This window comes from Syngnathus floridae, chromosome 3 (genome assembly GCF_059516105.1).
Source record: "Syngnathus floridae isolate MCC-2025c chromosome 3, RoL_Sflo_1.0, whole genome shotgun sequence".
In the NCBI taxonomy this organism is placed as follows: Eukaryota; Metazoa; Chordata; class Actinopteri; order Syngnathiformes; family Syngnathidae; genus Syngnathus; species Syngnathus floridae.
Window position 1 is genome coordinate 10863611 of NC_142415.1, and position 23380 is coordinate 10886990.

Here is a 23380-nt window from a genome sequence, read left to right on the forward strand (position 1 = left end):
CCATTTGCAGCCAATTCTGGAACTAAGGTGGTGCGCATCACTCAGCAAACCAGATCACATACACAATGAAGGAACACGCAAACGCAAGGGGGGGATTTGGTGGGAACCTCATCAGTAGTTGAGGCAAAGATGCATTCGACTCTTTCTTACAGATGAGCTACTGCCGCCACTAATTTTATCACCAAGGCATTTCATTACAATTGAGAGTACCCTTAACCTGCCATGTCCACTGATGATCTGCTGGGAATTAGTTGCAATAAAATCTTTCCCCCTGAGGTGCACTGGCCTCAAGCATGTAACCCCCATCCTTGACACATGGCCATCTGCACTAGCATTTCTGGCAGTAAATAAGGGCGTGTTGCACAGGCCAGCCCAACCTAAGGCCAAGCCCTTTGCATTCTCCTCTACAACCAGAAGCCCACCCTGCACACCCCCTGGGGTTCACCGACACACGGCGAGCTCCCAAGGGAAACGTGAGGCTCTGGCGGTAGCATGGCATGTGTTTTTTATCTCCAGCCCCCTCACTTGCCCTACCATGTTCCATGCACATCCCTTTATTCGCCCACTGCCATCTATCCATCAACCTTCCGACCATATCTAACATGAAGAAATTAATTTGTCCGGACCAACCAGTGTTCAACACTTTCACTTGACTGTCCCACTGCTGTGATTACCTCAAGACATTACATTGAACAAGAATGATTGTAGTAATATTAGGACTCTGATGTTAAAGTAGGGAGGGGAGCACTGGCATGACTACTTAAAAGCCACTGATATTGAGTCACGTTGCCATTACACCCCCAGTAATACTGTCAATCCACAGGAAAAAGGGCAGATCAATACAGCCATCAATCACTGGACACCCATCAATCCATATATCTATTCACCCATCGTGACTCTCAGTCCTGGCGTCCGCACAAACATTGAACACATTGATTGATCCGCCACTACCCCCCCACTCATGAAGCTTCATGCTGATTCAGTACTCAACAAGGGTACAGCAATGGTACAGAGGTAGCCGAGGATTTAAGAGTGCATTGACAGAAAAGGGATTAAAAACCAAAGAATTACAATGATTCAACACAAGTGGGAGACAGAACTGATAATCTTATTCAAAAATAGAGGAAGAAGGTGGAACAAGTGGGGGACAAAGACATGCAAGAAGTGTCAAACTCGGATCAGGGGGGGATCAGCAGTGCAAACTAGTGTTTCCTCTGCAAGCATTCAGATGCAGATGCAACTTTCACAGCTCACAATGGAGGCTGTCCGGAGTGTGGGGGAGTGTGTGCATTGGCGATGATCGTGCACGCAAAAAAGCTTCTCACACATCTGCTAACTTGCATCTCTGATGGGGGTGCAAATAGGCCTCCGTTGTGCCACCACACAAACCTGGCTGGAGTGACCCGACGCCTCCGATGATAACATCACACACACTGGAGCACCCTCATCGTTGTTGTTTACACGCATGACGCCTGACGACTATGTAAATGCAGCAGACAATAGAATATTCAACATCACAATGTTGACAGTATAACAAAGTGTTTATTTTCATGCGCTGCTGTTGTCCTTTACCAAGGACAAATTCAAACACTTTCAAGATGAATGTTTAAGCATTTCCCGTGGAGGTAGTAAATTCAATTTTTTTACCAGCTCTGCACATACTTAATATAACAATTTAATTGTATCTCCAAAAAGTCATGGTGGGTACAATAGAAAACAAATGTTACTTGATTCTAGAGGTAGATGTAATAATGTCAAGCAATTTATTCATTACAAATTCACTGTTCTTTGAATCATCAAAAAACATTAAGTTAAAATTTTTAGGATTTAAAGGAAGTGGAGCAATTTTTCAATTTTATTTATTTTGGAGGGGTATCAGGCACCACATCAAGCCTGATACAATGATACAGTTTTGCAGCACTACAATCACAATAATAAACCGTAAAAAAAAGTAATAGCTCTCCGGCAACTGGAAACGACACTCTTCATGATAGGAGAGTATATTCATTAATTTGCTTTTTCGATGGCTGGATGGAAGGATGGACCCAGATGGCAACGGTATTCAAACTCTGTACCTCGGTAGTTTTGCCAAATGCCTTTACTTGTGCTTTGAACAAGGAAAGATAGTGTTGAACTGAGAAGCTACCGTAGCTTTGTGATGTGTCTAATCAAAAAACATAAATTAGCTTCTGATAAGAACTGAAAAAAAAAAACAAATCTTACCGCTGTTTTTTCAGATTGGATGAAGATTTTTGTTTTTGCTTAGGCTTTGTTTAGGCTGGCACAAGGCACAACATGTTTGCCACAAATCATTTGCATTGCTAATAACATTAAAAACGCTCTTAATGGAGGGGGGGAGATATTTCTCTCAGAATCTGTTGCCGTTAAATGGTTGTCATCCTTATTTTGGCCCAAACCTTTCCCACTGCATTTTGAAAATATAATTTTGTCACTTTCATGGTGCTTTGCTAAATACAGTAAGGGCTTAGCCCTATCTCTCCAAATCCAAACATTGCTAAAAGATGTTTTAACTAAGCAGCAGCAGCAGCTTGCTTGAGCCTCAAATAGGCTGAAATAAGTTTTAACTAGGAGCGGTTGCTGACTTAAAGTATGGGAGGAGGGGGGTGCTTTAACACAGGGGGTGCAATATGGGGTCACACAAGAGGGAGGAGGGATGTACCTCCCACCCCCACCCGCTTTCCCTCTCTCTCCGCCTCTGTGGCTCTTGGAAAGAGAGGAAGGAAGCCAGGAGCGAGGCAGAGAGGTCCAAAAGCGAGCGAGGAGAGAGCTGGATGGTGGGGGAGGGACTGGAGCAAGAGCGCTCCTTATTGGCGGGCCGTGGATCTCTCCCTGCGTGGATTGATCGAGCTCGGGTCAAATTACACCATTTGCCGTGTCTTCTTAGTTTGTTTTTCTCTCAGCCAGGGGAAGTTGGAGCGACGCGCGATATATTCGCCTCCTTTTTTCCCCCTGGAATTACTGCATATGGATACGCAATAATAAACCATTCAGATGAGGTGAGTTGTTTTTGCAGAAATGCATGCACCTATTTCTTCACTTTATTGCAGAGTGAAAGTCAAATTAGTAAACGGGAGAGGCTGTGGAAAAAGAAATAATGCCCGTGTGTGCAAACAATTGTTTTACTGTAAAGGTTATATACATTAGGACAGATTTTTTTTTTTTTTTTTTATGGCTGGCTTTGAACTGTAACCGCTCGGTTCCGTTTGCACACGCTTTCTTTATTGGGAACATTAACTTCCATGACTCTTTTTTGGATGTCACTGATTTTTCCCTTCTTTTTAAAGGGCTGAATCAATTACGAGTATTTAACTGAATCACTCCCGAGTTGAGAAGTCTGCGTCGCGCGTCTTGCTATTCTTGAACACCAGTGAGTTGGGGCGTTTAACCTCTTGATGTAATTATTCCATTATTATTAATGTATAAATGCGTCCAAAGTTACCGGAGGCGCTGCTGCGTGGGGTGTGTATGGAAGGGGACGACACCCTAGTTACTTCCACAGAAGAGTGCGACGGTCGCGGATCTGCTTTGAGCATCAGTCGTCACAACCAAAGGGGCCTCGGAACCAGGACGAAAGAGTCCCAAAAAGAGGTTTAGATGATGCGAGCGGAGCGGAGAAACTGGATTTAAAACAATAAAGTGTGTTCGGATGGAATTTAATGTAAGGAGAAAAAAAAATCATTTTTCTTAAATGGATTACCAGAGGAATAATCGGACATTTGGGCAGATTGCTCCGTTCATGATCTTAAGGTAGGTTACGTTGCAAATTAAAATTAAAAAAAGACTCCTATGTGTCATTTTTTTATGTGTATTTAAGATTAAAGTCAAATTGTGTTTCTTTTATCCGTTACATCTCTTTGATGGAGTACACATACGTCATTACGTTGTCAAAGGGACTGGGAGTGTTTAACAATGTCACAGTACCCCATTCAGTCGTTTTTACTTGTTTGTTATTTTCATATTGAATAATTGAGGTGTCCCAATTGAACACGAGCACCCTCTGGTTGGCAGTGATACTTTTATCCCTCCGGTCGTTTATTTCTCTTTACGGTGCCTTGTATTAATTGAACGCATCGCACTTCTCTATGGCTGTCGGATAATAGAAAAGCTCCCTCACTGTTGTTTCTCCTCTTGTGTCCCCTCCTCTTTGTTGTCTTTTGTACCCAGTCCCACATGTGGACACTAAAGGCTTGTGAAAAGATTTACCACGGATGGAACTTTGAATGCCTTTACACCCTAGTCTGGACAATACAAGCGTTTGTGGCTGCACTGATGCATGAATGGATTGTGTGCTTCAAAATAATAGAAAATAACCCCTCCCAAACTAGGAACATTACCACTCTGTGCATAAAATGAATTCAATTTATGCACAGAGTGGTAATGTTCCTATAAACGTAGAAAAATAAATATATATATATAGTGTTGGCCATATTTACGTACATGCATGTTGGCGATTTTGAGTGGATTGAGGATTGGTGTGAATGCTAAATTATCTGTGACAATCTGCCATTTGCGGGAATTAAGGCTAGGATATGAGCCAAATAGCTTATTCTAAAATGATGTGAGCACCTGAGATGCTGAAATGACTGAAAAAGTCGTATTTTTTTCCTGTTGCGGTAATTCCATGTCAGGAAAAAAAAAGTGTCACCATGGTTTTGACTACAAACTTGATGTTGGCCAACGCTTTACCAGGGTTGACCATCCGGACCAGCTGTGGGTTGGCCGACAGCTCGGCTCGTTGTTGGCCTCCGGGTCAGAATTCAGCGACCAGAACAACTGCAGTTAACCTCCAATACAGCCAGCTGCAACCCGGAACAGCCACCATTAAACCCTTGCGTTCTGTGTTAACGACCTCATAGATGCTCCAAATGGCAGCTTGGAATCAGAATCATTCAATGTTTAAAGGACCGAGTGTTAAAAGTTCAACGAATCAACATGTTTATATGGTTTGCTTTGTTCCTTCAAAGCCCCTTTTGGTAGCCCCCCAAATGTGCTCTCCTGAACATAGATAGAGCTAGTGACCGGGGGTGGGGCACCATTGTATTGGTGTGGCCAAAGCCCCCCTTTGTTTCCTGGTCACACCTGCAGCTAGGCCCTTTTGTGCACACTACTGCTGTGTGCAACCTTTCTCCTGTTTCACTCTTCCTCTTGCCAAGTTTCACAAGAAAGAGGTTAGAGGCAGTCTACTTCAGACTTGCATTCTCAAACCCCTCCAAAGTGAATCCAGGTGGTAGTAACAGCTTAGGGTCACTGGGACTGGTTTGAATATATACATAATAATCACTCTCGGGGCAATAATGTGATCATCTGGCCAGTTGTGTTGTGAGGCTGCATCTGGACCGCTTCCTTATTTATGCTGTATGAAGCTATGCCTCCCAATAACTCCAACGAGGTGTTGCTACCGAATGTCTTGCAGTATTTGTGCCCTCCGAGCTCTCAGCCAAAGATGTGTCTCTCCGTCAGTAGTTGTTGATGTTTGAAGTAGACAATAAACCTCAACAAAGCGGTGCATTCTTTTGCTGCCACAAGTAAAGCAAGCCTATTTAGGATTGAAAGTGCTTGTGGCAAAGCAGTCGGCCAATGGGAAACCACCTTCGGATGCAGCTACTGATGTACAAGTGCTACATCCTTTTGACAGATTTATATTTTAATTATTGGCTTGGATACTGCCACTGCTTCACGTGGGTAACTTTTGAGAAAAGTTTTGGAAATTGTTTGAGAAATATCGGATGCTAATGACTTTGTTGAGAAGTTTGGCATAGCTCAGGCAGACAACAGGCATATCCTGTTTGTGCTTGTATTTTTGTGCCAGTGTGTATTTTGAAGGCCGAGGATGATTTCACTTGGAAGGATTTAAATTGCTCCAATTGGACCCGTAAGCAGACTATTTGCCAAAGTGGTGGCAGAAATTTTCATGCTGGGTTTATATGAATTTAGAATTGAGGGACGAAACGTCATGCACCGTTGTTGTTTGCTACTGCAGTTTTTTCTTTCTTTTTTTTTTTTTAATGAGCACCAAATCGGACTTCCCTGCAAAATGGAACCCAGCGGCGCGGTCTAAGAGAGGTGGCGGCTGACATATGCCAGCGAAAGCGCAGCTCACAGAGCGCATATGTGTTAATCTGTCATTTTAGGCTCGTAACACTAAATCCTCTGATTTAACTACCAGAATTGGGCTGTAGACCCCTAGACCCCCCCCTCTCCCATCCCCCATGTTAAACACCATGACTTTGTGCCAACAATATCAGCGGCAAAATGCGTGGTTGTGGGACATTTGAAAAGCCTGAAATAACAGAGGTAGAGCGAGGCAAGGCTGACTGGCAGCGAGTTGCGTGACAAGCTCAGCGTCTCTGGGCTTGTTTGAGGCCTATATGTACATGCACACCACACACACTAACTGGAGGGCAGGAACCAAAGAGTGCAAAGGAATAGTCAATAGAAAACATTCTGGGCTCGCCGGAGATTTTAAAGTAATTTTAGATGGCTGACCTCTGGGTGTCTTCTGTTTCTGTTTTACATAAAAAGAAAGCCATTGCCGCTACGGTAAGGCTGTAATGGTGCTGAGTTATAGTTAATTTCCTGTTTAATTGCATTTTTAGCAATAAGCTCGGAGAAAGTATGGCTTCTGTGTTTCCCCAAGCTTGGCTCTGATGCAAAGCCAACTGCCCGTCTAATAGGGCCATAGAATTGATATACTCTTTGTATATCTCACTTTAGTTACCTTTTGCACACTACCTCCGCTTGCTCTTGTTGTTGTGCATTTGGCATCTATTCCTGTCTCGGGTTTTGGCGTGAGAGCATTTGTTGGTGAGCACATCTCCGTGGTAGTAAAAGAACACTAGATGCTTTTAGCAAACACCAGTGCCTCCACTCTAATAGAGGTCTATCGTCACTTCTCTTTCAGACAACGTTGCTTCGTCGCTATTGATCTGTCGGTCGGAAAGAAACGTTCCAGCATTGTGTGTTAGTTAGATGTACACCAGCCCATTTGACCCGAGACAATTTCTCCATTTTGTCAAAAACATCAAACTACTCATTTCACTGTTAAGTAGACTGATGATGATGGAGCACAGCCCGATTCAAGTCTAGCATTACTCATAATGACTTTGCTGTTTGGAAGGTCGCAGTGTCCCACTGAGCGCCGAATTGCCACCATTACGCACCGTGAATGACTAAAACACACTTATAGAGCGGTCCATTTCAGCTTCACTTGAATCTCTCCCAGGTGACACGGTATATAAGTTACCATACCGCAATTGGATTATCAGTGCTTGGAAAAATGCAGTCGCTTAATATCAACATGGACTGTTCAAGGCAGTTGATGACTCAAACATGGTGGAAAAAGCTGGCATGCAGATGTTTTGTTGGCCTCTGTCTACTTTTACACCGATTTGCTCCTCGGGCACTGAATGTAAGTATAAAGTGGGCAAATTTAGAGAGGTTTCCACACATGACTGTGGTGAAACAGAGATCTGGTCTGCCCCGCTTCCTGTGTGGATCAATCAAAGCACTAATGGCCTAGCTCTGACAGACTGGAGCAGGTGTGCTTTAGAGCTAATAGAAAAATGAATCATTACTGTTTGTGCGCATGTGTGCACATGCATCGTTGGTCTTTGAGATACATTATGTGAGAGCATTATGATGTATGTGCTCCCAGTGTGCAGATCCCAGCATGCTTCCAACTAATCTATGCTTTGGCCTGTGTGACGTCTCCCAGTAAATTGTTTATATCCGTTCAGGCTTTGCCCACATGAATAATTTGTTTGCCTTATAAATATTTGAAATGCACACCAATCATTTAGAGCCACAGCCTGCCTCTAAAGTCCTACACACATTTCGTACACATGAATACGACCTGCAATACATTACATCCATCCGGTGTATTATATGTACATTAGGACGTATTGGGTGTGGGTGTGTGTGTGTGGGAGGGGGGGTAGTGCACCCATTGTAATTACACCAATGTCAAAACAAGTGAGCGTGGCTTTGTCCTCATAACACAAAGATGGAGTGAATCACTGCAGTGCAATAAAGCGCTTTGGCCCCAAGGAGAGACTGCAGCAGTAAGAGCTAACAGAGCGCTAATAGAAGTCAGCTAAGGTCGCATGTGATGGCGCACTGGTGATGGTGATGAAGTTGCAATGAGCTGATCAGCGATGAGCTTGGCCCCGGACAAACCAATCCGAGCACAGATGTACAGAAGCAGCAGGGCCCGCCGTGCTTCGAGCAGAGCGGACTTCCGTTCCAGCGAACACACACTGAGACACCGCGCCGGACTTTTGGCTGACCTTCTGTTAGTTAGCAGATGCAGGCGGAGCAAGAATGGGAAATTTCTTGCTCTGCCACCCACCAATGCTCAAGAGAGGTCAATGTGTGTATTATGCTTGAACACCCACCAGTCACAATTCATGAGCTTTATCAAATATACTCGATCAATTTGATATAATTGCAGACTCAAGGTCCAAACAAAACCAACAAAATAGAGTAACAAGATGCAAACGTGTCAAGTTAAGGACAGAGCCTTGCTGTGAAAAGCAATAATCTGCGAGTAACTGCCCACCTAAATAAAAAGTTCTTTGCCTCGTATGTTACGAGAGAGCAGCAAAGCACATGTTTCTATTAGACAAGGCTGTGGCCTCACTAAAAGAAGTTCATAGTGCCAAAACAATATTTTTACAGTCAACATGACTGTCGTCTAGTACAAGACCGCAATCATTTTTTTTTATGCTAATAGCAAATCATTTAGTTTGGGGGTTCACTGTACAGATATAGCCAGCAGAATAATAAATAATGATCCATTTTGATCGCCTGAGAAGTATTTATTTGACAATATATTACGTTTAGAGCAAAATGTATTTCAGGATGTCTTCATTTTTTATCTAGGGTAGATGGTGTGCTGTACGTCTCCAACTGAATAACAGGATTTTTTGTGTGTGTGTGTGCATGTCTCCAGGTAACATCTCCACTAGTGAGAAACAGGAAGTGGATGTGAGCAGCCATGGGCCACAGAGTTGCACTTCTGCTCGGTGAGCTGCTGCGGCTGCTGCTGCTGCTAACAGCTTCACGCACTCTCCTCGCAGTCAGCTTCCCCGAGGACATTGCACCCCTGGATGTCGTTGACGCACACTGTGAGTTCACACGCACACAAACACACAATCTCCGCAGAGATGGGTCGCGATTACAATGACTGCAAAATCGCTAAGAACGCAAGACAGGAGAAAAACTCCAATGCAATGTTGGCGTCTTTATTTTATTCACGGTAAGAGTATACTGTCTATAGATCCATCGCATTAAGTGTTTTTTGTTTCAATTAGCCAGCTCTAATTAGCGACATACCGCTCAAACACTACTAACGACTAAACATTTTATCACTCTGAATAATAAACTTGCTCGAATTGAATTCAGTAAGTGTCATTTGTACGTCGAGTGGCACTCAATGGAGTGCAGCGCGCTATCAAAGTTGAGCCATCTCATTGTCATTACAATCTATGCATTTATACTGTATAATTGGACAAAAAGATAATCTTCCTTGACCCCTAACCCAACGCTTTGTATATTGTGAAAGATTTTGAAAACAGAACATCACTGACTGCCATAATAACATTGTTCTTATTTCATGAGCATGTTTGAGTTATTGAAAGTGTTAGTCTGGAGGCCTATTTCATTGCATGGTAAAAAAATAAAATATCAGTAGGCCTGCCAATACACCAGCCCAATATTCAAATCAATGAGTCGCATTGAATATGGATTTATGCAGGCACATGCCAAAATTAGCATTTGCATCAAATTTACCAAGCAATCTGTGTGCGCGGTTGCGTTTGCAGTTTCACGGAGGTACCCCGTGTTCAGAGGCAGGCCCTCTGGTAACGAGTCGCAGCATCGCCTTGACTTTCAGCTAATGACCAAGATACAAGACACGCTCTTCATCGCTGGCAGGTATACTGAACACGGGCAGATTCTCCTTCAAACATCTCCCTCCCCACACACATTCGCTCACTTGCATCTTGGCAGGTAAACAGTGGCGCTAGAGGGAGGAGGGAGAAGGGGGGTGGCTCTTAGTGTTATTGGATCCGTGGCTGGTATGCCGCCATCTGAGGTATACGGTCGCTATCGATCCAGCAAAAGCATCTATCAACCTCGCCTGATGCTCTGTCAGAGACTTCTTGGCATCTCTACATGTCGTTTTAGTATTTATGAGCATTGGGATTAATCTTACCACCAGCCACTAGTATTGTAGCAAGAAATCACCTTGACATCTATAATATAACAGCCCCCAAACTCCGCGCCTTCCCCCACTACTGTAATCACAACCATATGTATTACTGGGATCAGGTAAATCACACTGCCACTTGTGGGTGCTCGTATATGTTTGCTCAAAGGGAGGGCTATTATTGTTCCCAGTTGGGTGTTCAGCATTCGTCATAACTGGCAGATCATCAAAACAAAAAGTGACGTCATGCCAAGTACAGAAGACATTCAGGTTTTAAAGCCTGTTGAACCAAAAACCGTCTTCACTGAGGATTAATTGTCTTTCATGCAAACAACTTGATTATTTTGCTCATTGTCGCCAACTGAGGAGAGCTGCTTAAAACTGAAAATCTCATGTTACCATAAAACCAAAGGTTGTGTTTGGGACACGAGCGAGTTACATCCGAATCAACAACAGATGTGATTTTCTTAGAATGAGCTCAACTCTAAACAAAAAACAACCATGAAAACAATGTAGATGAGCCTATTACCATGGATCCCGCTCCCTTCAATTGGACACAAATGAAAAACAAGGTTTAGCTGTGGCCCTGCTCATAGTAGAGGACATTTTGTGCAAATTGTCACTCCATTAATATTTGAGTCTTTAATAAAAGTCCCAAGATTTCTATTTTATTTTATTTTTCTTGCTTTATACTGCTGCATCACTGACATTTTGTGCACTGCTGCTGTTCACAGAGATCAGGTGTACCTTGTAAGTTTGAGAGAATCCTACAGGAATGAGATCATACCTTACCGGGTAAGATTCTTGCCACAAGCTACTCATTCAAACCACAAACGCGCACACGCACAAACACAGCCATTCATCACAAACTAGCCTGGTTGTAAATTGAGAGAGTTGAAAGTAGAGATTGTGTGTGTGTGTATGTGTGTGTGTGTGTGTGTGTGTGTGTGTGTGTGTGTGTGTGTGTGTGTGTGTGTGTGTGTGTGTGTGTGTGTGTGCATGCGTGCGTGTGCATGCGTGCGTGTGTATGCGTGCGTGTGTGTGTGTGCGTACATTCCTGTTTGTGCACATGTATTTGGCATGCAGAGATACTATGTGTGTGTGTTAATGCTTCACATTTTGGCTCAACAGAAGCTGACATGGCGGTCGGGCCAGGCAGACAAAGAGATGTGTGCCGTCAAGGGAAAACACAGAGTAAGTGCAACTATAATTCAGCCTCACAACTGTACCTTTAGTGCTACTTAATTACTAAAATGATAATAATAAAACCCTCAACACACTCTTTGTGCGTTCATAGGATGAGTGCCATAACTTCATCAAAGTGCTGGTTCCCAGAAATGACGATCTGGTCTTCATCTGTGGCACCAATGGCTTTAACCCCATGTGCAGATACTACAGGGTCAGTATACATGTTAATATATTCAGCCGTGCCTTGTGATGTTTTCTTTTCTGTTTTGACTTTTGAGTGCAAAGTTCGGATGCAAACACTGTACGGGTAGCAGTGAACTGAACTCTCTTCATAACGAGCAGCAGTTTGGCAGACTGAATTAGTGAGAGGTTCTACAAAGAAGGTTTGAGTCCTTCATTGACATTCAAAGTTTAATGTCAAACTAAACATTAAATAAATAGAATTACATCACTAAACATTAAAGAAATCCCATTTAAGACAAACCATTTAAACTCAAATGGTGACACAACACATGTAGACAGACAATATAGCTATACCCCTTCCTCTGCAATGGCTGACTGATATTACCACTAAGTAATTTAATGACTTTATCATCACTGTACATGTTTTATAAAATACGATATAATAGTGTTATTTTCCTTGAAAAAATTCTGTCCTACACAATGTATAAAGTGACCAGGAGGTGGAAGGTAACTCAAAAAGTCAAGGTATCACTGTAACGTGAGATTTTCAATGCATTCTACAGGACTGTTTTGACCATTTTCTTCCCCATATTTGCTCTGCTGTCTTTGTTGAATGTGTGCGCTTGTTCCTTCCCTCAGCTGGATAACCTGGAGTTGGATGGTGAAGAGATCAATGGGCTGGCACGGTGCCCATTTGACTCCAAGCAAACCAACGTTGCCCTTTTTGCAGGTGAGGGTCAAAAGCACAGCCGCCTACACGCTGGCACACCAGAGACTTTCTACACAAGAGCTAATGTGTTCCTAGTTATGCTCTCATGATTACCTCTGTGTTTTTGCTGCGGTACAAATACGCCTGCAGCTAAAGCAAGTCGGGCTAATTAAAGCTTTTAGATGAGAGGGGGGGGGGGAAAGTAGCATACGAAGAGTGTTGCAGGCCAGCTTCAATCGAGTGCGTTTCTTGTTTGTCTTTTTTTCGTAGCGGGGAAACTGTATTCCGCCACGGTGGCTGACTTTCAGGCTAGCGATTCTGTCATTTACCGAAGTATGGGAGATGGATCCGCCTTGAGGACCATCAAATACGACTCCAAGTGGCTTAAAGGTAAGAAACGCCCTTTCGCCACATCTTCAGTTGACTCCTCTCCGGCGATACCGTGGCACGACATGGTGTGCGTCGGAGCTGGCGAGTTTGCGATAGAGAGCTCTCCTGTCTTGCCAAACTCTTCGGGGGATATGGCCTGCTCCTTCTCAGGCAATCTAGGTCACACCCAGTCATACACAGCCTTGTACAAATCCCTGAAATATTCAACACGCACACTGATGGTGACGATGCAAAAATACTCTCTCAACTCTCTGCTTCTGTTTTTCCCTCAGAACCTCATTTCCTGCACGCAGCCGAGTATGGGAATTATGTGTACTTTTTCTACCGAGAGATTGCAGTGGAGCACAGCAATCTGGGCAAGGTAAGAACAGTCTAAAGGTGGCATTTGAGTGCACTGCATTTTGGGAACAGATGCTGTATCCCGAAAAAAAAAAAAAAAAGTCTGAAAGCTCCTCAATCGCATTTATTCATTTGTGGCAGTCCCCGTTCATGCGATGACAGTACACCTCATTACAATACAGCTGAATTTTCAACGGTCTGGCTTTTCTGGGAATGTTTGCCTGATGTAAAACCATTACACAGCGAGAGGATTTGTCTTCCAGAGAATGCACAATCGGTATCTGGCTCTCTGTCCAAGCTAATGGACGGGCATTAGGATGTTCTCTGTTCAATGCCAGCATCAGGTTTGACCACGGCCCATCCTGAGCTGGTCTGACTGAGCGAGCTAGCCTGAAGGCCAACATCCTCCATCAGTTTCCACTTTTCAACCCTATTAGTACTGGAGTGACATTTCAACTTTGATCGGGTTTATCCAATTATCACAAGTCCCAGATAATTTGCTAATATGTGTATGTCACTACGAATAATGGCGAAGCTGTGAGGGAGAGGAGCTATTTCTGGACTTTGCTACGAGTTCTTTATTGAATTCCAACGTGTCTCCAGCCTTTTTAAAATCAAACAGCTGGAATTCACAACTTTCTGTCATATTGCGTGAAAAACAGAAGGCAAGGCAATTATAACCAACAACAACATTGGTGTAACACATGTCAAATCCAGGCCTTCAAAATAAAATCACACCAGTATGGTAACAGTTGAACCACACTTTTATTGGCTCTGTGATGGGTTATTCAGCAGTCACACGCAAACTACTACGTGCTTGTCTATGGAGTGTGTTTGCTAAATAACCCAACATAGGGCGGAAGAAAGTGGATTGAGTGTTATCAAACTGGTGTCCGTTAATTTTGAATTTTGGACTTTAGACTGCAAACTGTTGTCTGTTAATTTTGAAGGTTGGACTTTAGACTGCATGTTGCGTGGTTTATTATTTTATCAGGAGTTATTTTTCTTTCACTTGTGTTTATGATTAAGCTTTGCTGCAGTAACAAAAACAGGACAGCAATCTAGCTTGATGGAAAAAGGTGAAGGAATGGCACGAAATGGCTTCCTCTCTGCATTCACGCAATCGATCACACATCACTTGTTTCCATTAGGCCAGCCATTTGATGTGCTTTTTAATGTGGGGCCTCAGTCAGGGCGAGCAGTTTCCACACAAAATCGTGAGACCTAAATACAAGTGTGTATTCTGGCCGTCCGTGCTGAGCTGCAACAGAATGCAGAGATGCATTATTTAGTGCTGTGAAAATGTTTTTAGCGAGGAATTCCACTTCCTCCAGCCTCTATCCTGGCTTAAACTCTCGCTCCCTTTTAGGTGGTCTACTCTCGCGTCGCTCGGATCTGCAAAAACGACATTGGCGGGTCGCAGCGCGTTCTCGAGAAACATTGGACATCTTTTGTTAAGGCGAGACTGAACTGCTCCGTGCCGGGGGATTCCTTCTTCTACTTTGACGTGCTTCAGTCCATTACTGACATCATCAACATCAACGGCGTCCCGTCTGTGGTGGGCGTGTTCACCACTCAGATGAACAGGTGGGCTATGACTCTTTATGGCTGATGGATGGACTAATTTCAAGGATGGCAGAAGGCTCTACCGAGGTGAAGTACGGCCATTTAATCATCGTGCTTCTCCTCCGCAGTATTCCAGGGTCAGCCGTGTGTGCTTTTTCCATGGCCGACATCGAGAAAGTCTTCCGTGGTCGATTTAAAGAGCAAAAGACCGCCGACTCCATATGGACGCCATTCCCAGAGGAGAAACTTCCTAAACCTCGGTAAGGATTTTTCGAACGCGCTGAAAATATCGATGTGACATTCAAAATGGGATGTAATAAGTGTGGCCTTTCTGTGGCTCCTAACTCGGCAGCTGAAAAGCAGTCACTTTTTTCAACCACCGTAACCAAATACGTTATAGTGGTAAAAGAGGTTATTAGCCGCGACCCAGCACGCACATTCACCATCTGCCGATGATTAAATATTTAAGGTGACATAATTATCTGACGATGCAGTTTGAACCTGTTTGTCACACGTACAGTCTGCTATTTCTAAGCATGCCCTGTGTCCAAGACAAAAAAAAAATCCACAAAGCACCTCATTTCCCTGGTGAATCATTGATGGAGGATAACCATGCATATTATGCATATTTAATGTTTCCTGCTGAGGCCTTTTTTGTGATCTAATAAGCACCTGCTCCCCAACCCTTTCATTTCACTTTCTATTCACTTGACTGCACATGATGATCAGCCCCCATGGAGTGCTATGATCACATGGGCTGCTTTTTGACCTTTTGCCCTCTGTGGATGTGAACCCTCCATTTTAGACCCGGGTGCTGCGCAGGTTACGGTCCAGCTGCATCCTTTAAGAGCTCCATCGAGTTCCCGGATGAAACCCTACAGTTCATCAAGTCACACCCTCTAATGGACACGGCTGTGCCTTCGATGGAGGACGAGCCCTGGTACACCAAGACGCGTGTCAGGTAAATAACCGAACTGTCGTAACGTTGCATTATAAACACGATGGTCTTATTTAGGTCGGGTTGGTAACAGTAACTAAGAACTCCACGCAGGCCAAATATGATGTCTATTTTGATTCCATTTAAAAGTTACTGTACATGCCATGTTGATGATTCTCCAAAAATACATGGCTCCTACCCGTAAGCAATTGTCAGGCTGGTGATAATGGCATCATTATCAAGATTTTTTTTTTTTTATACCAATATGCATGCATCCCCAAAATACATGGATGAAATGTGTTGTAGGTACAGGCTGACTGCGCTGGCAGTGGACAACGAAGCGGGCCCGCACAAGAATTACACAGTGGTTTTCATCGGTTCAGAGTCGGGAGTCGTGCTCAAGGTTTTGGCCAAGACCTCGTCCATGTCCCTGAATGACAGTCTGCTTCTGGAGGAGATAGACGTCTTTAACAAGGCCAAGTAAGCCATCATGCACTTTTCACCCGCTCTGTCTGCTTTTGTTTTCTTGCTTTGTTTCTTCTCTTTTCCATCTGCCTCACGGCTGACGAGTCAGCAAATATTAACTGGTGCTTCCTCATGCTGATGGCAGCGTCTGTCAGATCTCTGCGTATGCAACGCTTGTTTTTCCCCCAATCGTTAATTTGTGGATTTGCGCATCATTTGCAAATGTCAAAAGTTAAAGGCCTGATAAGCTGTGAGAGAAAGATTTATCCAACTAGTGATTAAGTTTTTACTGAAAGAGTAGACATTAATCTGATGAACCCTTTTTTTGCTCCATTTTCCAGGTGCTTGTCTAATCACGACGATGATAAGCGTGTCCTATCACTGCACGTGGACAAAGACGCACATAGCCTGTACGTCGCCTTTTCAAGTTGCGTCATTCGAATTCCGCTGAGTCGCTGTGAACGGCATTCTTCCTGCCACAAGTAAGTGATGCCCCTAATGTACACTTAAATGTGCTTTTTGCAGTTTTGCACCTTTGCCTTTTCCTTTTGTTCAGTACGTCGTAAATGGAAGGATAACAACTTTGCCCTCGATACGGGGGTTAATGTTCAGCAAACCACAAATGATTTCTGTGCCGTTCCCAGAATGATGAAACGGTTCCGTGTTCTGTGTGCGTGTGCTTGTGTGTGTGTGCGTGTGTGTTTTGGACTAGGTCTTGCATTGCATTACGTGATCCCTATTGTGGATGGAGGCCTCAAGGAGCCTGCGAAAGGATACAGCCCGGTCTTTTGTGAGTTCAAGCTCCAGATTTATCGCAAGATGTCTTAATTAAAGTCGAGATGATAGAAATTCTCATTTGTCTCATTGTCAGGACGGGCTATGAGCAGGATATTGAATTAGGAAACACTGGCCACTTGGGAGACTGTCAGGGTAAGAGTCATCTTCATACCACTTCATGCGTATATCCTCTGACACACACTGACGCACATACACCTGAGCAAACAATAGAAACTCATCTGCACACTCACACCAGCATTCACTCCACTAACTTGTCCCGACATACTTGTAAGTCTATGTTTGGTATTAACACACATCTACATACAGCGAGTACATGGCTACTTGTAACTAATGCCTCAAACATGCACATTCAAGGGTCATGCTCAGCCGGTGCAAGTGGTAGAGGTTTTGGTTTCAATAATAAGTGATGGCCATTGCTGATTTTCTTTTGAAATAGCTGCCTTGCCAAATGTACCAACTGACCATGACCCAAGCTGAACCTCGGTATTGATCAGAACCAGAGGACCTTCTTTAGAAAGATAATGGGTGCTTCATATATTTCTTTCAGTCGCACTCAAAAGAGATTTTATTTTTAACTTCTGAGTTCCCTGAATAATGTATTGTGCTTTTTAATTCTTTTAGCATTTTTGGGCACTACATCAGCGCCAGATTACAAATCATTTGGCGACCCCACCTCTGGTTAGTTTGATCTTTTACTCAAATGGTTTATTTTCCCTTGAGTTCAGCATCTCTACTAGCCCTGTCTTGGCACCGCTCATTCATTGTCATGTTTTGCCAACAAAACACCCTTCGTGAATGCAAAAGTCACCCGCTCCATTTTAACCGTCACAAACAAAACCCATTTGTCAGGTCACATGACTGACTGTCTCACTTCGCACTCATCACTTTTTGTCCTGATCACTCCCCCAGGCATGCTCACCCACCAAAGCATCCGTACTGTTCTGTCCCAGCTCCTCTTTGAAACTCTGTATCCTCTCTTTTGACCCAACTAAATGTTTAGAGTAAAAATGTCAACGCCGTGATTTACTCCAACTAACTTTTCAAATTCCCATTGCCCATGTCTACTAATTGGGATGATGACAATATGCTTTACAAACCATTTGTTAACAGTTTGTTTGTCACCACAGACATGGAGTTTTCATCAGCACCAGTCACTGTCCCGCCCAGTGGGCCCATACCTCCCCCAGTACTCATTCCCACTCAGAGCCCCAGTTCTGGGCCCGTTCCAGAGCTCTACGGCTCGGGCTTTGTGCTGCAGGATGACCCGGCCACCTCTCATTCTTTAGACTCTCTCCCAGGGGGGCAAGAGGGTAAGGCCCGCAGGGAGCCAGCCAGCATGCCGCATTGATCTGATAGCTGCCGACCACTGACAATGCACGCTGAGGCTCACGTGTGCAAATGCTCATACCTGCACCCTGGCAGCTATCTCGAGTAGATTCAAGTGCATTCGTTTTCTCTTACTCACATTTCACTACTGCTTTTCCTCTTTTCTTAAAATGAACCTTCTCCATTTCTTTTCAGTCTTTCATTGATTTGAGCTGAAAATAGACGAGCTAGCTTTAGCCCTCGTAATGGTTTACTCTAGCTGGGAGATGATTGGCTGGGCCTGAACTGCTGCAACCCAATGGTGGCCGCACAGTGGGTGAACTAACTCTTTCAATGTCTGTGGTTACTAACAAACCTCCCGTAGAGCATTGACTATTTCAGCCAGTGGAACAGAAACATCGCTCCTATTGCTCCTCTGATCTATTTCCTACTGGATGATTTCTTGGTCGAAAAGGTTCATTCGGCTTCCAGATCAGCAAACCCTTTGGTGTGCATGGATCCGGGAAACCAATCCTGTTTTCTTGAATTAACAAATCTCCAATGTGGATAGTGGAATCTATATGGATGGCTAACTACCTCTACCAATAATCATATTTTCTTCATCTGTTCTACTTGCAAATGACTGGGTACATTGTTTGAGGAGAGATCTGAGAGAAGCAACTCCTGCACGGTTGTGTTTGAGCACAAACATGCACATGTCTGCTGGTGAATTGGGGCTTGGGGCGAGGGACGCTTCACTGACCACTTGACTTATCTTAGCAGGAGGTTAACCCGCCTTTATTGTTTGTTTGTAGGTGTGTGGGATATCCAAGCGAGTGAAACCAGCCAGATGGTCCACATGAACATCCTGATCACCTGCGTGTTTGGTGCTTTTCTCATGGGCGCTCTACTAGCTGGCCTGATTGTCTTTTGCAATCGGGAATCATTCATGCGAAAACAACGGCGTGTCCACAAGGATGCGGAATCGGCTCCATCCTGCTCGGACTCCCCTGGAAGTTTCGTCAAACTCAATGGCCTCTTCGACAGTCCTGTAAAGGTACAGTCCTTTACTGTGTATACAATGGTGCCTTGAGATTAGTCATATATTCTTTATCCTTTGCTGATAACAACAAAGATGAGTGATGTATTGATGTACTGACAGGAGTCGAGACGTCTTAATGAACCGTATAGCCATCTGTCTGTCTGTCTGACAATTCGAAAAGATGAGTATAGTGTTTTGAGTTACAAGCATTTGAATTCACATCTCAAGCCCCCAAGGAGGAGTCAAAACACTTGAGAAAGAGTTCTAGTGAAATACGCTAACTGTTTTATTGTTGATGTACACAGGAGTACCAGACCAATGTGGATTCTCCTAAGCTGTACACCAACTTGCTGAGTAAAGACCTGAAAACGCCCAACGGCGACACCAAGACCATGATCCTGCGGGACGGTTGTCCGCCTCCTGAATTGGCCGCTCTGCCAACACCCGAGTCTACCCCTGTTCTTCAGCAGAAAGGCTTGCAGCCCATTAAAAACCAGTGGGAGAGGGATCACAGGAAGATCAGCAGCCACCGCAAAGAATCCAACTCGACGGCCAAGAGTCCCCAATTTCTCCTTCCTTCACCCGGTCCCCCCAAATCCAACCCCCACCACCCCCACCTGGCCCTGGGACATTCTCACATCCCGAGTGCAGTCGTCCTGCCCAATGCCACACATGACCACCCGTACCTTGACAATGGAGATGACACTCTGCCACATCCTTCTGATAAGAAGCTGAAGAATCCGGAAACGAAAGGAAGTAGGAAAGACCAGAAGCGGTCAGTGGACGCGAGAAACACACTAAACGACCTACTAAAACATCTCAATGACTCCGTGGCCAACCCTAAGGCCATTCTTCACGAGGGATCGGGGCCACGCTCTCGACAACACCTCACACTGGAACCCATGGAGGAACTAACGGAACTACCTCCTAGGGTGCCAAGTCGCGAGGCCTCTTTGTACTCTCCTTCCTCCTCCCTGCCCAGGCACAGCCCCACCAAGAGGGTGGACGTCCCTTTGTGCACCAGTCCCACCACACCAACGGGCAGCCTAAGCATGGGTGGAACCTTGGAGAGGCCAAGAGGGGGCTATCAGCTCCAACGGAGTGCTTCTCACAGGCACTCCCTGTCCACCTCAACCAATGGGGTGACTATGGGCGTATCTGTGTCTCGCCAGCACAGTATGAACAGAGGGGCATACATGCCTCCAACGCCCCCCTCCAGACTCGATTCCCATGTGGGAATGATGGGGGCTGGAATGCACTCGCCCAACCCTCCCTCTTTATCCCGGCAAAGCAGCTACAGTGGGCATGGCTCACTTCCTCGTACAGGACTTAAAAGGACCCCATCGCTAAAGCCAGATGTGCCCCCGAAACCTAATGGCTTTGCGCCACAGACTCCACAGATGCGAGTGGTCAATAAGTACAGCTATTAGAAGACCACCAATGCTTGGGCGTGAGCTCTTTGCCTTGACAGTTATAGCTTTGAGCCCGGACGGCTCGGCTATGGATTGGGTTGACCCCAGTGTGCGTCTGTGTATCAACCTGAGGTGTGTTCCCCTTTAAGTGATATGCACATTTACTCACGCTTCAGTTAAAAGGGAAAAATCACACGTACGGCCAAAGATACTCCTCCGATGTTTTTCATGATCTTGATTTCCATCCTGCATGTCATACGGTGGACATCTGTGCTTTGGTGTCACCCGTTTTCTAATGTAGGTACTCGGACTGGGACACCGATGTGACCACAGTGTCTGTCAGTGTGTGAGGTACCAGGTTGGAAAGAGTGGAGTACTTGAAGAATGGATCTCATTTTTCACTGCCTTTGAGCACTGTCTTCCCACTAATGTGAACTGATCTGAGAGGTAGGCCATGCTTTTGTGTGGAAGGTTGCGCAAGGCAGCGGAGACTGAGTAAACCCAATTCTGTAATTGTCGGGTTCAAATATAATGACAGAGACAGCAGGCAAACAAAACAGTGTAAATGATGACGTATGTTTTGGCCGTGTGTGTTTGCATCTGTTTTGGTTGATGGGCAGTGGCTGACCATGTGTTAAGCCTTCACACGTCAAGAGCAGGTGCCATGCAGACGATGCACCTTAAAATCCATCTAAATTCTCAGACCTAAGTCACTGTCTCGCTAAAATGTGTTGGAAATCGCTATGGTCTTGTATGACCTGATTTTAAACTAAGCCTGAACCATTGTGTCATTTTTACAGAGGTGATAGGGTTGAGCTATTTTTAAAATGGTCACACTGGGTTATATATTCTGAGACTAGGACTCTTATCCTCCTCAATACATTTGCTGCTACTGGTTTTAGGCATAGCTGTGTGAGTTTGATGCATACATATAGTAGTGTGGGATGACCCTCATATGGGTATGCACATCTTTTGTTTTCATGCAAAGAGTAGCCAATAGGTACCATTTCAAAAACCAAACACACTGTAAAGACTGATCATTTTCTTGGTTTCTAACCTCTATTCGTAATCTTTTTCTTTATGTAGCAGGAACACATATTTATCATTCAACGGAATTAATAACACCAGTGAGCCCCGTCGTGTATGAATTGGACAATTTCTCCAATACTAAAACTAAACATTTTCTTTTTCGACAACCATGACATTGGTTACTTGGAATAATACCGGTATGGTTTGCTCATTTTACCTTCAGTGTTGGTTCTAATGCCCGTGTTATTAGTACAACTTCCCTGCGAGTGGCCAGTGTACAATCAACACAACATGTCCAGATAAGTCATGCTGGGAATGACAAGTTTGTGTATATACTTAAATACTATAAATAAGGAGTAAGCATATTTTTAGGCAAGTGAATATGAATCTGTGCATTATGTGCCTTATTCCCAAAATTATCCATTACAGTACAGTACATTATTGGCAATGTCAATGGTTCTTAATACGTTAGTCATTTACCATATGAATTGTTTTATAGGCCAAAAAGTGTTTCAAATGAACAACCTAATGATAAGTGGCAGACATTCCACTTGTGACCGGGTCATACATACGCAAAAGTTTTAAAAAGGATGGGCATTGCTGGCGTTGACTACGTATTAATCTGCCACACAGCGAATGTATTTTTGACAGCGGGATGTAGGCTGTTTAGACCTTGCACTGTGGACCAGTCAGTTCAATTCAGCTCTCCCCGCCCATGGCCATTCACGCCGTCACTGTTAGAATTGGTTGTGGTTATGCAGATGATCAAATTAAATTCAGATTTTATCGGCCAGCAGGGATAACTTGAGGAATGATTTCACTTCACAATCGACATGGGTGACACCTAACTTAAGTTATCAGCTGCCTGTTTAGCCCAAAGCCACATTTTGTTTACAAGGAAAGATTGTATGTAAAGATTTACTTCCTGCCTGTCATCTAAGCAGTATTTGGGCTCTTCGTTTTTGCGTGCGTGCGTGTGCGCGTGTGTGTGTGTGTGACACTTGCGACATACATGAAACATACATTCAACATCCACTGCTTAACTGCCTTGTACATTGCAATATGAATTCCTTCTTCAGTTGCAATCCAAATTGAAGCCTTTAAAATTCAGTCGAAGCTCTTTATATGTGCAGAACTGTTTTGGTCATGTCATTTAGATTTAAATGCTGTGCAACATGGCCATGCAAAGCCAGGTGTATATATTGGTTCTCCAGAGTATTTGAGCGTGTAGATAATGTTTTAAAGATGTACTGTGAAAGTGTAAATAGTAATGGTCTTTGTTTCATATTTTTTGTTGATTTTTTTTTTTTAACACGGCATGTATAGTTGAAATAAAACATTACTGCACAGAAATATAATGGAGTGGTTTGTTAATTTTTGCTTTGATTGGTTAGCACCACAAGGTTAGGGAGTATGAAAAACCTTGCTGGTCTTTATACGACAAGGACGAACAGCAGGGTTGATGCAAGTCCTGAATGCACATTGCCCCATCAGAGCCATCAAGAGTCCTTCGAATGATTACGACTCACTTCAGACTATTTTTAGAGTGGGGTTGTTTTGAAGTTCGGGGCAAGCGCAGGCTCAACCACACCAGAAACCATGTGGGAAAGTTTCCAAAATAGAATGTTCCTGCAGACACTAAACATCTGGACTAACTACCGCTCGGAGCAAAAGATCTAAGCCACTAATGAGCTGCGGAGGAATGCATACACACCAGCACATGCATACATTTAAATGCATGCAGCATAAACATCCAGAAAATGATACGACGTCAAAGTACAGCTGTGGA

At 44.1% G+C, this 23380-nt stretch overlaps 1 protein-coding gene and 1 long non-coding RNA gene across 10 annotated transcripts in view; one reads left to right on the top strand and one right to left on the bottom strand.

Moving 5' to 3' along the window:
* The window catches only part of LOC148400486 (uncharacterized), a 205558-nt gene that overhangs the window by 156341 nt on the left and 25837 nt on the right, over positions 1-23380 (bottom strand). The gene's annotated exons all lie outside the window — the stretch shown is intronic.
* sema6d (semaphorin 6D) lies at positions 2738-22949 on the top strand. Of its 5 annotated transcripts, none has more exons than XM_088371185.1 (20): positions 2738-3017; positions 8972-9146; positions 9843-9954; positions 10963-11023; positions 11360-11422; positions 11526-11627; positions 12239-12329; positions 12579-12698; positions 12971-13059; positions 14407-14624; positions 14732-14863; positions 15409-15564; positions 15847-16020; positions 16347-16487; positions 16718-16795; positions 16877-16935; positions 17425-17481; positions 17931-18113; positions 18924-19165; positions 19456-22949. In XM_088371185.1, exons 2-20 carry the CDS (start codon positions 9017-9019, stop codon positions 20578-20580), a joined length of 3333 nt encoding a protein of 1110 aa, XP_088227311.1. In that variant the 5' UTR covers positions 2738-3017; positions 8972-9016; the 3' UTR covers positions 20581-22949. The 5 variants fall into 5 exon arrangements, with proteins under 5 accessions (XP_088227311.1, XP_088227314.1, XP_088227313.1 ...); XM_088371186.1 differs by lacking the exon at positions 2738-3017 and adding an exon at positions 3220-3768; XM_088371188.1 differs by lacking the exon at positions 17931-18113.

Excerpts from the sequence above, each read along its gene's own strand:
- sema6d (XM_088371185.1), top strand. The coding sequence starts at position 9,017 with ATGGGCCACAGAGTTGCACTTCTGCTCGGTGAGCTGCTGCGGCTGCTG. Across the intron at positions 9,955-10,962 it reads ACGCTCTTCATCGCTGGCAG|AGATCAGGTGTACCTTGTAA; the intron begins GTATACTGAACA and ends TGCTGTTCACAG. Across the intron at positions 16,796-16,876 it reads AGGATACAGCCCGGTCTTTT|GACGGGCTATGAGCAGGATA; the intron begins GTGAGTTCAAGC and ends TCTCATTGTCAG.